The 17,245-nt window shown below is 39.6% G+C and overlaps 1 protein-coding gene across 1 annotated transcript in view; it reads left to right on the plus strand.

Annotated features, from left to right (window-relative positions):
* LOC123513747 overlaps positions 1-5,065 on the plus strand; it is a 46,202-nt gene extending 41,137 nt beyond the window's left edge. Inside the window, exons 2-3 of the mRNA XM_045271148.1 lie at positions 2,739-2,896; positions 3,570-5,065. Of these exons, the coding sequence (XP_045127083.1) occupies positions 2,739-2,896; positions 3,570-3,786 (375 nt within the window). The 3' untranslated portion in view covers positions 3,787-5,065. The remainder of the gene's footprint in view (positions 1-2,738; positions 2,897-3,569) is intronic.
* The last annotated feature ends 12,180 nt before the right edge of the window (positions 5,066-17,245 follow it).

Here is a 17,245-nt window from a genome sequence, read left to right on the forward strand (position 1 = left end):
TGTGTGTTTTATTTTCTCCAATTTTTCATCCTCTGATTTTTTTCTCAGTTTTACCTCTTCCTTCTCTCTCTCTCTCTCTCTCTCTCTCTCTCTCTCTCTCTCTCTCTCTCTCTCTCTCTCTCTCTCTCTCTCTCTCTCTCTCTCTCTCTCTCTCTCTCTCTCTCTCTCTCTCTCTCTCTCTCTCTCTCTCTCTCTCTCTCTCTCTCTCCTCCTCTGTGTCCTTCTCCCTCTTTCTTTTTATTCTCTTCTCCTTTTTCTCTTTCTCTTTTTTCCCTCTATTTTTTGGTCTTGTATTGCTTCCTTCTCTCTCTCTCTCTCTCTCTCTCTCTCTCTCTCTCTCTCTCTCTCTCTCTCTCTCTCTCTCTCTCTCTCTCTCTCTCTCTCTCTCTCTCTCTCTCTCTCTCTCGATAACATTAGCTTAAATGAACTTAGCAGACTACGTTAAGTTAGGATAGGTAAGGCAAGGTAGAGATGAGTAAGTAAAAATAAGGTAAGGTTAGGTTAGGTGAGGTCAGGTGAGGTCAGGTGAGGTCAGGTCAGGTTAAGTGAGGTTAAGTGAGGTGAGGTGAGGTCAGGTCAGGTGAGGATGAGGCAGGTGAAGGCTGAGTTATGACAGGTAAGACTAGGCATCGTCGTTCATCCTGGGGAGAAAAACGCACGACCTTGTTCATCCTACCTGCCTATTTTCCCTAATTGGGTAAAATGTCCGCCTGGGATTATAATGATCTTGTGAGCGGCTGCAGAGAGAGAGAGAGAGAGAGAGAGAGAGAGAGAGAGAGAGAGAGAGAGAGAATTTTTCATCTGGCTGGCGCGTATTTCCTCCTCCTCCTCCTCCTCCTCCTCCTCCTCCTCCTCCTCCTCCTCCTCCTGCTCCTCCTCAACCACTTTTACTTCCATTTGTTTGTTTCTTGTTCTTGTTCTTGTTATTTCTTTTCATTATTCTTCATCTTGTTTTTTTTCTTCGTCTTATCCCCCTCTCTCTCTCTCTCTCTCTCTCTCTCTCTCTCTCTCTCTCTCTCTCTCTCTCTCTCTCTCTCTCTCTCTCTCTCTCTCTCTCTCTCTCTCTCTCTCTCTCATATATATCTACCTGGAAATATTACGAAATCCAGAGATTGATGAGAGAGAGAGAGAGAGAGAGAGAGAGAAGAAGAAGAAAAAAATGACAGAGGTATAAAAAATGGAGGAAGGGAGAGGAGGTGATAAAAATGAGGTGAAGGAAGGAGGAGGAGGAGGAGGAGGAGGAGGAAGAGGAAGGAGGGAGGAAAGTGAAAAAAGAGAGAGGGAGAGAAAAAATGAGAGGGGAGAAAGAGAGGAAGATGAGAAACAAGGAGTAAGTGAATGGAGGAGGAGGAAGAGGAGAGAAAATTGAATAAGATGAGGAAAGAAGAGAAGGATAGATGAATGAGATGAAGAGGAAGAGGAGGAGGAAACAAGAAATGAGAGGAAAGGAATAGATAGAGAAGAAAGGGAGGAAAATGAGAAGATAAAGTAAGAAAGAGTAATGAAAATAAAGAAAGGAGAAAATGATTATAAGGAAAGGAAGAAATGAGGAAAATAGCTCTCTCTCTCTCTCTCTCTCTCTCTCTCTCTCTCTCTCTCTCTCTCTCTCTCTCTCTCTCTCTCTCTCTCTCTCTCTCTCTCTCTCTCTCTCTCTCTCTCTCTCTCTCTCTCTCTCTCTCTCTCTCTCTCACTTGACTCAATAGAGAAGGAGGAGGAAGGAAGAAAAAGAGAGAAAAGTAGATTGATTGGCCTGGTCTCTCTCTCTCTCTCTCTCTCTCTCTCTCTCTCTCTCTCTCTCTCTCTCTCTCTCTCTCTCTCTCTCTCTCTCTCTCTCTCTCTCTCACACACACACCTGTCCACGTGTTCTGGGGTATGTTCAATCAGTTATCGATTTAGCTGTTTTACCTGTCACTCGTATTTTCTTTCTGTGTGGTTGCCTTCCCGCCCCAGGTATAAAGTTGTTCAGTTAGACCTCTTCAGTATTGGGACGCATCTTTACCACTAGTTTAGGCACCATCAGACGATTTCATTCACATTAGGAAGAGGATTTATAGCCATGGTTGGGTGAATAGAGGTGAATGTTTGAGTTTTGTATGTATGTATGATTATGTTTATTATTATTATTATTATTATTTATTTATTTATTTTTTTTTTTATCAGTTCGTTGTCTATTTTTTGCTTTGGTGTTTATTTGTTGTGTTGTGTTTACCTTGTGTTTGTGTTTGTGTTTGTTCGGTTTGTTAGTTTTTTTTTTTATTATTTAGTTGTTTAAAGTTGTGTGTGTGTGTGTGTGTGTGTGTGTGTGTGTGTGTGTGTGTGTGTAAGTTTATCTATTTATTTAACACTACTATTTATCTATTTCTCTACTCATCAACATACCTATCTATCTATCTATCATCTAGTTTAACATATTTATCTATTCATACTATCACACCCATTTTCTTTTATCATCCCCTCCTCCTTCCCCCCACACCTCCCCATTTCCCCCTATCCCCCGCTGTCCTCATGAATCATTTAATCCTATCTGGCTGATTAAACCTTCACCTGCCTGACCCTTGAAACCTTTTACCTGTGTTTATCTATTTATACCTCCATCCCTTCACTATCTACCCGCCTACCTGTACATTTATCTATCTATCTATTTGTCTATCTTTTTTTTTTTATTTGTCTACCTATTTATCTATCTATCTATCTTTCTGTGTGTGTATCTGTTTATCTATCTTGGCTCCTTTCCGCAGGTCAGTGGTCAGTCTTTCTTCATCCTTCACACCACCATCACTACCACCACCATCAACACCACCACGAATCCTGCAGGAGGTTCCCAGGGCAATCTCGTGTCCTCAGCAGCCATGCCCTCCGCCTCCTCCTCCTCCAACCCCTCCTGCAGTGCCTCAGGGTAAGATTGTATACATGGGAATAAGATATATATAAGAAATGGGTTTGTTTTATTTGTTTTTGTGTGTTTTGGTTTATTTATTCATTTATTTTTTTTTTTACGTTAGTTTAGGTTGTTCTCTTATCTTCTCGCTTTTCCATCCTTCCTTTTTTTTTTTCTTTTTCTTCCTCTTCCCTTCGTCTTCTTTCTCTTTAATCTCCTCCTTCTATTTCTGATTTTCCCTCCAAATGATTTCTCTCCATCTATTCTCATCTTCTCCTCCACATTCCTTATCTTCTCTCCCTGATCTCTTACTACTCCTGATCTTCCCTCCTTCATTCATCTTATCTCCCACACTCCTCATTCTTCCTCATCTCATTCCTTATCTACTTCTCCCTTCTTCTCTTCCTTCTTGCCTTCCTTTCTTCACCCCCTTTCCTCCTTTGTTATTTGGTCTGCCATTGTCTCTTCTTTCTTCCCTTCCCTTCTCTTCTCTTCTCTTCTCTTCTCTTCTCTTCTCTTCTCTCCTTTCCTCTCCTCTCCTCTTCTCTTCTCTTCTCTTCTCTCCTCTCCTCTCCTCTCCTCTTCTCTTCTCTTCTCTTCTCTTCTCTTCTCTCCTCTCCTCTTCCTGCTGGGTGCATGAGGACACATCCTCCTCCCTTCACGCTCCCAGCACCTCCCCGCCCTCCGTCAGGTCCCGCGTCGCCGTCAGGAGAGTGAAGGAATACCGAGAGAGGCAGCGGTCCAGTGCATCCACAGACCTTGACTACCTCTGCGCTGCTGCCCGCACCGCCCACTCAGGCCTCAGACTCTACCTCCTCATCACCACGCCCTCCCCACCCACGCCCACACCACCCAAACCTGCCCTCGTGCCTCTCCTTGGTCGTAGATCCCCGTGGTTGCAACGATAATGATGATAATGTTATTGTGTAGTATTTTGGTTGAGTCACCCCGCAAATTTGAATCATAGAAAACGGTTTTGGTGTAGAAAATGTTCAATTCATGTGTATTGGCTGATTTTGAGAAGCTTTGTTGTAGTTTAGTTACCCCGTAGATTTTAATGATAGATAACGATTTGGTGTAGAGAGTGTTCTTAATTTTTGTGGGTGTTTAGTGATATGATTGATTGACTTTATTTTGTTGTTGATGGGATAAATAGAGATGTACTTTTGATATATTAGGTTAGTAAAGGAGAAGGAAGTATTAGTTTGCATTATACATGTTTATTTAGCGATAGAATTGACATTTAAGATAGTAAAGAGGGAAATGGAGAGAAATAATGGAAGTTTAATACATGAGATCAATACAGGAGAGGAAACTGAGAGAGGGACATGGAGAGAAATAATGAAGTTTAATACATGAGATCAATACAGGAGAGAGGGACATGGAGAGAAGGTCAATACAGGAGAGAAAACGAAAAGAGGGAAGTGAAGATAATTAAGTCATATGAAATCAGTACGAGGAGAGAAGAAACAAAAAAAAAAAAACCACTTGATATCTTTCGTAGTATATTTGCAATCATTGATACACACTAGCAATCATCTTGGAGCACATCTGAAGTCCTTAATCGCGTGTGTAAAGGTATCCGGTAGTGACTGATCAGCTAATAAGCAAGATTACGATTTAATATTGACACTTTCTCCTTTACGTATTTGAGATGAGCGTTTTTTCTTTCAACCAAGCACCTTTTCATTACGTATATACACGATCAAATTACCTGTTAGCAAATACACCATTTAACTTATACGTATATTTGACCAGTTAGCTATTGACAAACAGACCATTTTGACTACGTATTTAATCAGTTATGTAGCTTTGAGTATCTTTTCTGTAGTGTTCACGTAGGCGCCATAATTCACACACACGACCCGGGCTAATACCGTAAGTGGCGCGGGCCTTGGCGAGGCTGGGCTGGAGCGGAGCGGGGCGGGGCGGGGCTGGGCTGGGCTGGGCTGGGCTGGACTGGACTGGACTGGACTGGGCTGGGCTAGGCGGGTCCGGGCGGAGCGGGCACCTTTGAGCGGCACGCGACTCCCCAACGGGACGGATCAGCTGGCAGGTTTATGGGCCATTTAGAGATCAAGATCAAGAGCAGCTAAGACAGTGACGTAATGCAGCACAGGTGGACTCAGGTGCTGCTAATTAACTCAAAGGTAAAGGTAAGGATTGGAGTTTACTTATATTACTTTATCTTTATCTTGAATTAGGTGTTTTGAATAATGTATTTTTTGTGTGGTTTATATAAAATTTGAATGAATTGGTCGCAGGTGCTAATAATCTAACAAATTGAAAGGTAAAGGATACAGAATGATGATTACAAGCTTAGTCAATTAATTTACAACCATAACCAGGTTTAGTTAATTTATTTACAACTAGGATTATAAATTTAGTCAATTTATTTACTATCCCTTTCTGTATTTTTCGTGTTATACAATTAATTGGAGTTGTTTCCTTTTAGTCAATTGATTTCCTATCCCATTTTCTATTATTATCCCTCTTATACAATTCATTAGTCTCGTTTCCTTTCCTTTGTCAATTATTTTATTTTGCTTTTCTATGTTATCCCTGTTATACAGTTGATTTAGTGATTTCCTTTCCTTAGCCCATTAATTTACTAACTCTTTCTCCAGTAGCCCTGTTATACAATTAATTAGTGTTCTTTCCTTTCCCTATCGCTGTTAAGGTTATGTTATGCTAATCAAGGTGGTGGTAATATGAGTCAACAGGTAAAGAGGTAAGGAACATTAACTAATTTTCGTCAGGCAATTGTACTTCAAATTTGGTGTTGTAATTAATGCTGTTATAAACTCACCAGGTAGGATGTCACGTACTTCTCTAATTAACTGACAGGTAAGATAAATTACAATAGCTTTTCATTCCATTAGCTATTTTTCTCCTTTCTGTTCAAGTTCTTGGTTAGTAAGACGTTAATTAACAATCAAGTGATCGATATTACTGGAATATGTTGCTGGTATAGATTAGCAGAGGCCAGTAATTTAAAGAAAACGGTACTCAAGGTAGGAAAACTCACCCAAAATATAAGCTATCAAAGGAAACGATACGAAAATGGGTAAACTAACCTATATACCATCAAAGATTGAAATGAGACAAAATAGCACTGAAAAACTGGGGAAACTATTTGTTTGAAACCTTCCTAGACATGCTCAGCAAGTTCCCAAGTCATGGACTTAGGCCTTGCTGAGTCTGCCCCAGCTAGGGCAAGTTCCATGTAAGTAAAGGTGCCATGAAAAAAAAAAAATATATATATAATAATAATAATAATAATAAATAAATAAATAAAATAAATAAAAAAATATTGATACATTTATTGTTGTATTAACAATGAAATACAAGCAAGGAGGAGGATGGACCTTGCCACTCATCCCCTGGGCAAAGACTTCAGGGTAAAGTATCAAAAATATATAAATAGATAGTATACATAACAAAAATACAAGCACTTAAATAAATAAATACAGATATTGCACACCTTATTGCATAAACATCCTACAGTCTGGGAGCAAACTGAGGATATTCCTTGAGTATATCCCTGAGAATGGTTGAGTCTAGGAAATGGTCAATGAGGTATACAAATCATGTTGACCTTGTGGCCTAAATTTAGCAATAAGAGGACATTCCAGGATGTAATGACAAAGAGTGTGTCCCCTTGGTGCAGCACGTAGCACACACCAGGAGAAGCACTGACTTTCCAAAGGTATTTATAGCCTAATCTGAGCCTCATTGCCACCCTGTTGTGAGATGCAGTGTGTCTGCCATAGGTGTAAGCATAGCTCTGGGAGTGCATAGTGAAGGCTAGTGCCACTGCCTCTATAGTAACAAACCTCCAACTGATCATTAATGCTATGTACAAAGTCCTTACCACCTCCGTACTCCACCACCCGCTTGTCAGGTGTGTGTGTGTGTGTGTCTGTCTGTCTGTCTGTCTGTCTGTCTGTGTGTGTGTGTGTGTGTGTGTGTGTGTGTGTGTGTGTGTGTGTGTGTGTGTGTGTGTGTGTGTGTGTGTGTTTTGTCTCTTTCTATCTCTCTCTCTCTCTCTCTCTCTCTCTCTCTCTCTCTCTCTCTCTCTCTCTCTCTCTCTCTCTCTCTCTCTCTCTCTCTCTCTCTCTCTCTCTCTCTCTCTCTCTCTTCGTGTATTCTAGATGGAACAGACTGGAGGAGGAAGAAATATATATATATATATATATATATATATATATATATATATATATATATATAGAGAGAGAGAGAGAGAGAGAGAGAGAGAGAGAGAGAACAATTGTGTGTGTGTGTGTGTGTGTGTGTGTGTGTGTGTGTGTGTGTGTGTGTGTATTCACCTAGTTGTAATTTTACAGGGCCTGGGTATCATACTCGTGTGGCCCCGTCTCCATATCTACACACATCCAACTTTCCTTTAAAACTATGCACACTCCTCGCTGACACCACCTCCTCACTCAAACCATTCCACACCTCCACACATCTTTGTGGGAAACTATATTTCTTCACATCCTTCAAGCATATTCCTTGGCTATCTTTTTACTATGCGATCTTGTAGTTCTATTTAAGTTTTCCTCTCTCAACATCATTTGCTCATTATCCACTTCATCCAGTCCATTCAACAGTTTATAAACCTGTATTAAATCTCCTCTTTCTCTTCTTTGTTCCAAGGTAAGCAAATTCATTTCTTTTAATCTCTCCTCATAGGTCATTTCTGCCAATTCCGGAACCATTTTTGTTGCCATTCTCTGCAATCTCTCCAACTTCCTTATATGCTTCTTTTTATAAGGGGACCAAACCACTCCAGCATATTCCAATCTTGGTCTAATTACCATACTAATTAATTTCTTCATCATATCTTTATCCATATAATGGAAGGCTAATCCAATATTTTTATCAAATTATACGTTTCTCCAAACATCTTATCAATATGAGCCTCAAACTGCCCATGGTCTTGTATTATCACTCCCAAATCCTTTTCCTTTTCCACCTTTTTCAACACTACTTCTTCACCCATCTTATATGACCCTCTTGGCCGTCTTCCACTCTTCCCATCTCCATCACATGACTTTTGCTCAGATTAAATTCCATTTGCCACCTCTTGCTCCACTCCCAAATCTTATCCAGATCTGCCTGTAAAATTTCACAATCTTCTTCACTCTTCACACACCTACACAACTTCGCATCATCCGCAAACAAATTAATATAACTGTTTACTCCTCTGGCATGTCATTAATATATACAAGGAAAAGTATTGGTGCCAGCACTGAGCCTTGTGGGACTCCACTCTCCACCACCAACCAGTCCGACTTTGCATCCCTTATTACCGTTCTCATCTCCCTCCATCTCAAGTAGTTTTCCATCCACTTTAACACTTTTCCTTTCAGTCCTCCATAAATCTCTAATTTCCATAACAGTCTCATGTGAGGTACCTTGTCAAAAGCTTTCTTTAAATCCAAATATACACAGTCCATCCATCCTCTCTCTCTTGTATTTTGTCAACCACTCTTGAATAAAAGCTCAGTAGATTTGTTACACATGACCTCCCTTTCCTAAAGCCAAATTGATGATCCGATAATAACTTATGATCCTCCAGGAACCGTATCCAATATTTCTTTATCACCCTCTCACAAATCTTACCGACCACACTTGTTAGAGACACAGGTCTATAGTTAAGAGGCTCTTCCTTACTGCCTCCCTTATAAATGGGCACCACTTCAGCTCTCTTCCACTCTACTGGTACTTCCCTGTTTCTAATGAACACCTTATAATATCATATAATGGATCAATCAATTCTTCTCTACACTCCTTCAATAATTTTCCTGAAACTTCATCTGGTCCCATCGCTTTATCATCTTTAAGTTCCTCCAACATTTTATATAACTCCTTTTAGGTATCTTAATGTCATCCATGTGCACATTTCCTTGTACATTCTGAGGCTTTACAAACATTGTTTCTTTAGTAAATACTTGCTGAAACCTATTATTTAGCTTCCGCTATATTCTTGTCATCTACTATCCCTTGCTCTCCTTTTATCTTTCAATGGACTCTTTCTTTAAGTTTACCATATGAACCTTAAAACAATTTTGACCACTCTTTCTACGTCTTTTCTATTTCATGCTTCCACCCTTCTATGAGGAAGCTATATTTTTCCCGTCTCCATCTCTCCTATAAGTGGCCATTTTAGTTTAAACTATTCCATGCTTGCCCTCTCGACATTCTTCCATTCCACATACACAGATCTTCCCTATCCATCCATTTTTCCATGCCAATCATCACTCTGTATATTGCTATCAGGTCTCCCCTTTCTCTTCTGTTTTCCAGGGTTGGAAGTTGCATTCTTTTCAGTCTGTCTTCATAAGTCAAATCTCTTAAGTCAGGCACCATTTTCGTTGCAGCCCTCTGTACTTTCTCTAGTTTCCTTATGTGTTTCTTTAAGTTCGAGCCCACTGTATTGTTGCATATTCAAGCCTCGGTCTTATCATTGCAGTAATTATTTTCTTCATCATTTCTTCATCTAGATATACGAACGCCACTCTTATGTTCCTCAATAAGTTCAATACTTCTCCAATTATTTTGTTTATATGTCTCTCTGGCGATAGGTCATTGGTAATTGTCACCCCAAGGTCTTTTTCTTCATGACTGGTTTTATGTCTTCATTTCCTATCTTGTACATACTCCTGATTCTTCTTTCACTCTTGCCAAACTCTATTTTCTTGCATTTTGTCGTGTTGAACTCCATTTGCCATGTACAGCTCCATTTCCATATTCTGTCCAAGTCTTCCTGGAGTAGTTCGCAATCTTTGTCACATCTCACTTTTCTTAACAATTTTGCATCGTCTGCAAATAGGCTCACATAACTGGACACCCCATCCACCATGTCATTTATGTAGACTGCGAACATTACTGGTGCCAACACTGATCCCTGTGGAACTCCACTCTCCACCAATCCCCATTCTGATGGTCTGTCCTTAATTATTGTTCTCATTTCTCTTCCTACCAAAAGTCTTCCATCCATTTTAGTAAACTGCCATGCACTCCTCCTACCATTTCAAGTTTCCAGATCAGTCTCTGGTGTGGTACCTTATCAAAGGCCTTTTTTAAATCCAGATATATTCCATCAGCCCAACCATCTCTTTCCTGTATTACATCTATCACCCTCGAATAGTAACATATCAGGTTTGTCGTGCATGAACGCCCTTTCCTAAAACCAAATTGACACTCACAAAGTATGTCATTTTCTCCAAGAAGTCTGTCCATCTAGTCTTCACCACCCTCTCACACATCTTAGCTACCACACTTGTAAGTGACACTGGTCTATAGTTCAATGGGTCTCTCTTGTTACCTGATTTATAGATTGGGACAATGTTAGCTCTTTTCCAGTCTTGGGGCACTACGCCTTCCCTTAATGAGGCATCAATTACTTCACAAACTTTTTCTGCCAATTGCTCCCTGCATTCTCTTAAAATCCATCCTGATACCCCATCAGGTCCCACAGCTTTTCTCACTTCTAAACTCCCCATCATGTTCTTGATCTCCTCCACCGTTACTTGAAACTCCTTCATAATCCCTTTCTGTTCCATTACCAGTGGTTTGTCAAAAGCAGTCTCCTTTGTGAATACCTTCCGAAAGCATCCATTCATAGCCTCTGCCATTTCCCTGGGATCTTCACTGTATACTCCATTTACTTCTAAACTTTCAATACTTTCTCTATTTTTGATGTTGTTGTTCACATGTCTGTAAAAAAGCCTTGGTTGGTCTTTACATTTATCAATTATATCCTTTTCTTGTTTCTTTCTTTCTTCTCTTCTAATCAACACATATTCATTTCTTGCTCTTTTGTAACTTTCCACTGCTTAATCCGTCTTTTCCTTCTCCACCTCTTCCATGCATCCTCTTTTCTTGTTCTAGCCTTTTCACATCTATCGTTAAACCAGTCCTGCTTTCCAACTTCTCTATGTTGTCTTATTGGTACAAATTTTTCTCACCTTCTTTGTATATTTTTATAAATTCCTTCCACTTTTCATTTGCTCCTTAGCACTCTTGAATTTCATCCAATTTGTCTCTTGAAAGAATTTCTTTAGGTTTCCAAAATCTGTCTTGGCATAATTCCATCTTCCCACTTTATATTCTTCATTTCTTCTAGATTTCTCTTCGTCTATCACCTTGAACTCCAAAACTGCATGATCACTCTTTGCTAAAGGGCACTCCACCCTCATCTCCTCAATGACCATTGGCTCTGTACTAAAGACCAAGTCCAGTCTTGACGATGCTCCCTCTCCTCCAAACCTAGTATCTTCTTTGACCCACTGAGTTAACACATTTTCCATTGCCAGTGTCAATAGTGTATTTCCCCATGTTGTCTCTGATCCTTCCATTGACCAGTCCTCCCAACACACCTCTTTACAATTAAAATCTCCCATCATTATAGTTCGTTCACAGCCACCCAACATTTCTTCCAGACATGTTCCTGTATCACTTATCATTTCTTCATATTCCTGTACTGACCATGCATTTGTCTTAGGTGGTACGTACACCACTATGTAGTGCCTCTTTTTCCTTCATTAGTTTCTGCTCTGATCTTTAGCACTTCTGCCTTTCCCATACCTTTTTCACTTGATCCACCTTTATATCTTTTTAACCAGCAACATCACTCCTCCTCCCATCTTACCTACTCTATTTCTTTTCCAAACGTTATATTTCCTTCTCCAACCTTCATCAGGTCTTCTCCTCTCTCAGTTTTGTTTCAGTAAGACCCACAATATCTGGGTTCTTGTCCCTCAAGTAATCGTTGAGTTCTAAAATCCCGATATCACTCCATTTATGTTGGAATACATTACATTTCGCTCATATGTAAGTTTCTTTAGTCCTTTCTTGCTGTACTTTTCTGGGTTATGAACCACTTCCTCAGTCTCATATCCAAGATTCTCCAGAAAAACTCTTTCTTCTCTTCTTCTGTCCTCTCTTCATTTTTTTCAAAGCCTCCTTTCTCAACTCATTTAACATTTCTCTTTCCTTTTCACCGAGATCTCTTCTCAACCAAATCTTCCTTGTTGTTTCCTGCTGGGCTAGCCTCCATGACTTCTCCACCAATTCATCTACATCCTTTTGTGACTTAAGTTTGATTCTTATTGGCCTCATACCTTCTCTTGTGAACTTTCCAATTCTATGGAAGTCCTCTATTTCTTGTACTAGGTCTTTTCCTCCTCTTGCACCACATTAATGATATTATTTATCACCTTTTTATGTTTTCTCTCTCTCCATTTTACTCGGTGTCTTATCCTCCTCCACACCAAATATCACCACACATCTCTTTTTGTCTACAGTTTCCCTCACCAATGTCTCATTTGACTTAATAACCTTCACCACTTTCTCAGCTATCTTCTCTTCTATGATCTGTTGATCTATAATTTCAGCAAGGCCCAAAGTTTTCTCCCTGACTCTTTGATTTCCTTTTCCAGACTTGCAACTTTGTAATTTACCTCCTTTCTTTCCACTTCCTGACTTTTTTTCCATTCAGCCTGCTTCTCCATCACTTTTCCTAGAGATTCTCCACATTTTCGCAATTCACTTTAATTAGCTTAACTTCCTCTTTCAGTGCTGCATTTTCCTTCTTCATATCGGCACAGTCTCTCTTTACATTGTCATAACTCGTTTCCAGGCCCTCATACTTTTCAAACAGTTTTTCAATTTTACCTTCTAACTCCAGAATTTTCTTCACATAAGTGCTCTTCTCCATTATTCCTTGAAACCCTGTGAAGTCTGATTCCTCTTTCGAGTTCACGGCCGCCATGTTGCGCAGACGTAAACAAACCAGCTGATGGCTCAAACGCAGGCTACAGTTTATATTTACCTTCACTGGACATTATTTTGCTAATCAACAGTTAACATGACTATATGGAGACGGGACAAACATTACCAGCTCCTTTCCCACCTTGGTTACTCTTAGGTAACTGTAGAATTATAGATGATTGCTCTGGAGCTCAGCGACCACCTCCGCCATCGACGATGTCCCGTGTGTGTGTGTGTGTGTGTGTGTGTGTGTGTGTGTGTGTGTGTGTGTGTGTGTGTGTATTTACCTAGTTGTATTTACCTAGTTGTAGTTTTACAGGGTCTGGGCTTTATGCTCGTGTGGCCCCGTCTCCATATCTACACTTATCCAATCTTACTTTAAAAGTGTGCACACTCGTTGCAGACACTACTTCTTCATCTAAACTGTTCCACGTCTCAATACATCTCTGCGGGAAACTATATTTTTTAATATCTCTCAGACATCTTCCCTTTCTCAGCTTTTTACTATGCGATCTTGTGCTTGGATGTCATATTCTTCTCTCAGGATCAGTTTCTCATTATCCACTTGGTCCATTCCGTTGATCAATTTATAGACTTGTATCAGGTCTCCTCTCTCCCTTCTTTGTTCCAAGGTTGGTAGATCCATAGCCTTTAGTCTCTCCTCATATGTCATCCCTTCAAGTTCTGGGACCATTCTTGTAGCCATTTTTTGTAGCCTCTCCAATTTCCTTATGTGTTTCTTTTTATGAGGGGTCCACATATTCCAATCTGGGTCTTATTATAGTATTTATCAATTTCTTCATCATTTCTTTGTCCATGTAGTGAAATGCTACTCCAATATTCCTCAGCAAATTATATGTTTCTCAAAAATTCTATCAATATGGCTTACTGGTTGATTGTTTTCTTCCATCGTCACTCCTAAGTCCTTTTCCTTTTTGACTTTCTCCAGTTCTACTCCATCTCCCATCTTATAGATTCCCACAGGTCATCTTTCACTCTTTCCCATTTCCATGACATGGCTTTTGTTCACATTGAATTCCATCTCCCACTTCTTACTCCATTCCCAGATCTTATTTAGGTCTTCTTGCAGTATTTCACAATCCTCCTTTTGCTTTATAACTCTGCACAGTTTGGTATCATCTGCAAACAGATTTATGTAGCTGTTCACTCCTTCTGGCATGTCGTTAATATAAATGAGGAAAAGTACTGGTGCCAATACTGACCCCTGTGGCACTCTGCTTTCTACTGCTCTCCACTTGGACTTCATATCTTTAACTAAGACCTCCTGGAATTTTTTATTTAATAGTTCTGCCATACTTTTGGGTCTTCCACCATCCTGTTCTCTCCTTTTAACCTTTCTATTGTTTCTTTTGCCTAATTTTTCCATTTATGAATCTATAGAACAATTTTGGTTGCTCCTTACATTTTTGACAATATCTTTTCAGTTCTTTTCCTCTTCCTTCCTCACCTTAACATATTCATTTCTCGCTGTCTTGAAGTTTTCCTTGTTTGTTGGATTCCTATTTCTCCTCCACCTTTTCCATGCTCCATCTCTTTTCTCCTTTGCCCTAGCACACCTTGCATTAAACCAATCTTTCTTTCCTTCTTCTTTTGGTCTATATTTTGGGACATATTCCCTGACTCCTGTTTTGTATATTTCCAAAAATAAGTTATATTTCTCTTGCATTGTCTCTGAGTTTTCCATCTCCTCCCAGTCTACGTTTTTAAAATAGTTCTTGAGATTCTCAATATCAGCCTTTCTGTAATTTAATCGGTCTCCTATGTATGAATCGTCTCTATCTTCCTTTCCTTCTTCTATATCTATTTCTAATATTACATGGTCACTCTTTCCCAATGGGCACTTATATCTTATATCGTCATTCATTTGTATGCCCCTTGTAAAAACTAGGTCCAATCTGGCCGGCTCATCGTTTGCTCTGAATGTTGTGCATTCCTTTACTCTCTGGTCCATTATATTGTGTATCATTAGGTTCAAGAATCTATCTCCCCAGGCTTCTTCCCCCATACCACTTTCATAATTTACCCAGTCCACTTCTTTACAGTTGAAATCTCCTACTAATATCACTTTTCTCCTTTTTTTTAACGATTCTCGTTAGACTCCTTATTGTGTCATCTATCATGTCTTTATATTCTTGATTGGTCCATCAATTTGTTGTTGGTGGCACATTTGTTACAATGATTGTTAACTCTTTTTTATTAATATGCATCTTAATATACAATACTTCTGCTTTTCCTTCCCCACATTCCATTTCATTTATCACTATCTCCTTCCTTAACATCATCATGACTCCTCCTCCTCCTCCTCCTCCTCCTCCTCCTCCTTTACCCACTCTGTCTTCTCCATACATCATACCTATTGTCCAAGTCTATTTTGATTGCCTTATTTAGTTTTGTTTCAGCCAGGCATTCAATATCTGGATTTTCTTTCCTTATGTAATCTCTTAATTCTAATTTACTTGATAAAACCCCGTCTGTGTTCGTATACATCATTTTTAGTCTCTTGCCTTTATCATTTTAGTTAAACTTGTTCCACTTTTTTCTCTTCCTTCTCGTTTATATACCATTTCCTTATCCTGTCTCCTAGAATTCCCCAAAAAAATGCCTTCTTCTCCTCTTCTGACCTTTCATTATTCTTTTCCCTTACTGCTGCTGCCAGTTCATTGTGTCTCTTCCTTTCTTCATCATTTCCATTTTTCTTTATATAGATATCCTTGCAGCCTTCTGTTGCTCTAAGTTTTGTTGTTCTATATGTGTGTGTGTGTGTGTGTGTGTGTGTGTGTGTGTGTGTTCTCTCTCTGTCACAAAAAAAAAAAAATAGAAAAAAATGAAGGAATTATTTGAACCCCCCAAAGCAACACCCCCTTATCTAACGACCCCCACCCCCTGTACACCAGCAGGAGCGGCTCATCACCAATTCTGGGTGGCGAGACTACAGCGGGAACCAAAACTACATCTACGACACCACCGAGATGAGAGAAAACGGTGTGAACGCTCGACGGCAGGTCAACACCATGCAACACCAGCACCACCAGAGCACCAGGCCCGTCACCAGCACCACCAGCCGACCCCAGGCACCACCGAACGGCCACCACCACCACCACAACAATCTTACTTTAAAAGTGTGCACACTCGTTGCAGACACTACTTCTTCATCTAAACTGTTCACGTCTCAATACATCTCTGCGGGAAACTATATTTTTAATATCTCTCAGACATCTTCCCTTTCTCAGCTTTTACTATGCGATCTTGTGCTTGGTGTCATATTCTTCTCTCAGGATCAGTTTCTCATTATCCACTTGGTCCATTCCGTTGATCAATTTATAGACTTGTATCAGGTCTCCTCTCTCCTTCTTTGTTCCAAGGTTGGTAGATCCATAGCCTTTAGTCTCTCCTCATATGTCATCCCTTCAAGTTCTGGGACCATTCTTGTAGCCATTTTTTGTAGCCTCTCCAATTTCCTTATGTGTTTCTTTTTATGAGGGGTCCACATATTCCAATCTGGGTCTTATTATAGTATTTATCAATTTCTTCATAATTTCTTTGTCCATGTAGTGAAATACTACTCCAATATTCCTCAGCAAATTATATGTTTCTCTAAAAATTCTATCAATATGGCTTACTGGTTGATTGTTTTCTTCCATCGTCACTCCTAAGTCCTTTTCCTTTTTGACTTTCTCCAGTTCTCCATCTCCCATCTTATAGATTCCCACAGGTCATCTTTCACTCTTTCCCATTTCCATGACATGGCTTTTGTTCACATTAATTCCATCTCCACTTCTTACTCCATTCCCAGATCTTATTTAGGTCTTCTTGCAGTATTTCACAATCCTCCTTTTGCTTTATAACTCTGCACAGTTTGGTATCATCTGCAAACAGATTTATGTAGCTGTTCACTCCTTCTGGCATGTCGTTAATATAAATGAGGAAAAGTACTGGTGCCAATACTGACCCCTGTGGCACTCTACTTTCTACTGCTCTCCACTTGGACTTCATATCTTTAACTAAGACCTCCTGGAATTTTTTATTTAATAGTTCTGCCATACTTTTTGGGTCTTCCACCATCCTGTTCTCTCCTTTTAACCTTTCTATTGTTTCTTTTTGCCTAATTTTTCCATTTATGAATCTATAGAACAATTTTGGTTGCTCCTTACATTTTTTGACAATGTCCTTTTCGAAGTTCTTTTCCTCTTCCTTCCTCACCTTAACATATTCATTTCTCACTGCCTTGAAGTTTTCCTTATTTGCTGGATTTCTATTTCTCCTCCACCTTTTCCATGCTCCATCTCTTTTCTCCTTTGCCCTAGCACACCTTGCATTAAACCAATCTTTCTTTCCTTCTTCTTGAGGTCTATATTTTGGGACATATTCCCTGACTCCTGTTTTGTATATTTCCAAAAATAAGTTATATTTCTCTTGCATCATCTCTGAGTTTTCCATCTCCTCCCAGTTTACGTTTTTAAAATAGTTCTTGAGATTCTCAATATCAGCCTTTCTGTAATTTAATCGGTCTCCTTTGTATGAATCGCCTCTATCTTCCTTTCCCTCTTCTATATCTATTTCTAATAT

Source organism: Portunus trituberculatus, chromosome 36 (genome assembly GCF_017591435.1).
Source record: "Portunus trituberculatus isolate SZX2019 chromosome 36, ASM1759143v1, whole genome shotgun sequence".
Lineage (NCBI taxonomy): Eukaryota > Metazoa > Arthropoda > Malacostraca > Decapoda > Portunidae > Portunus > Portunus trituberculatus.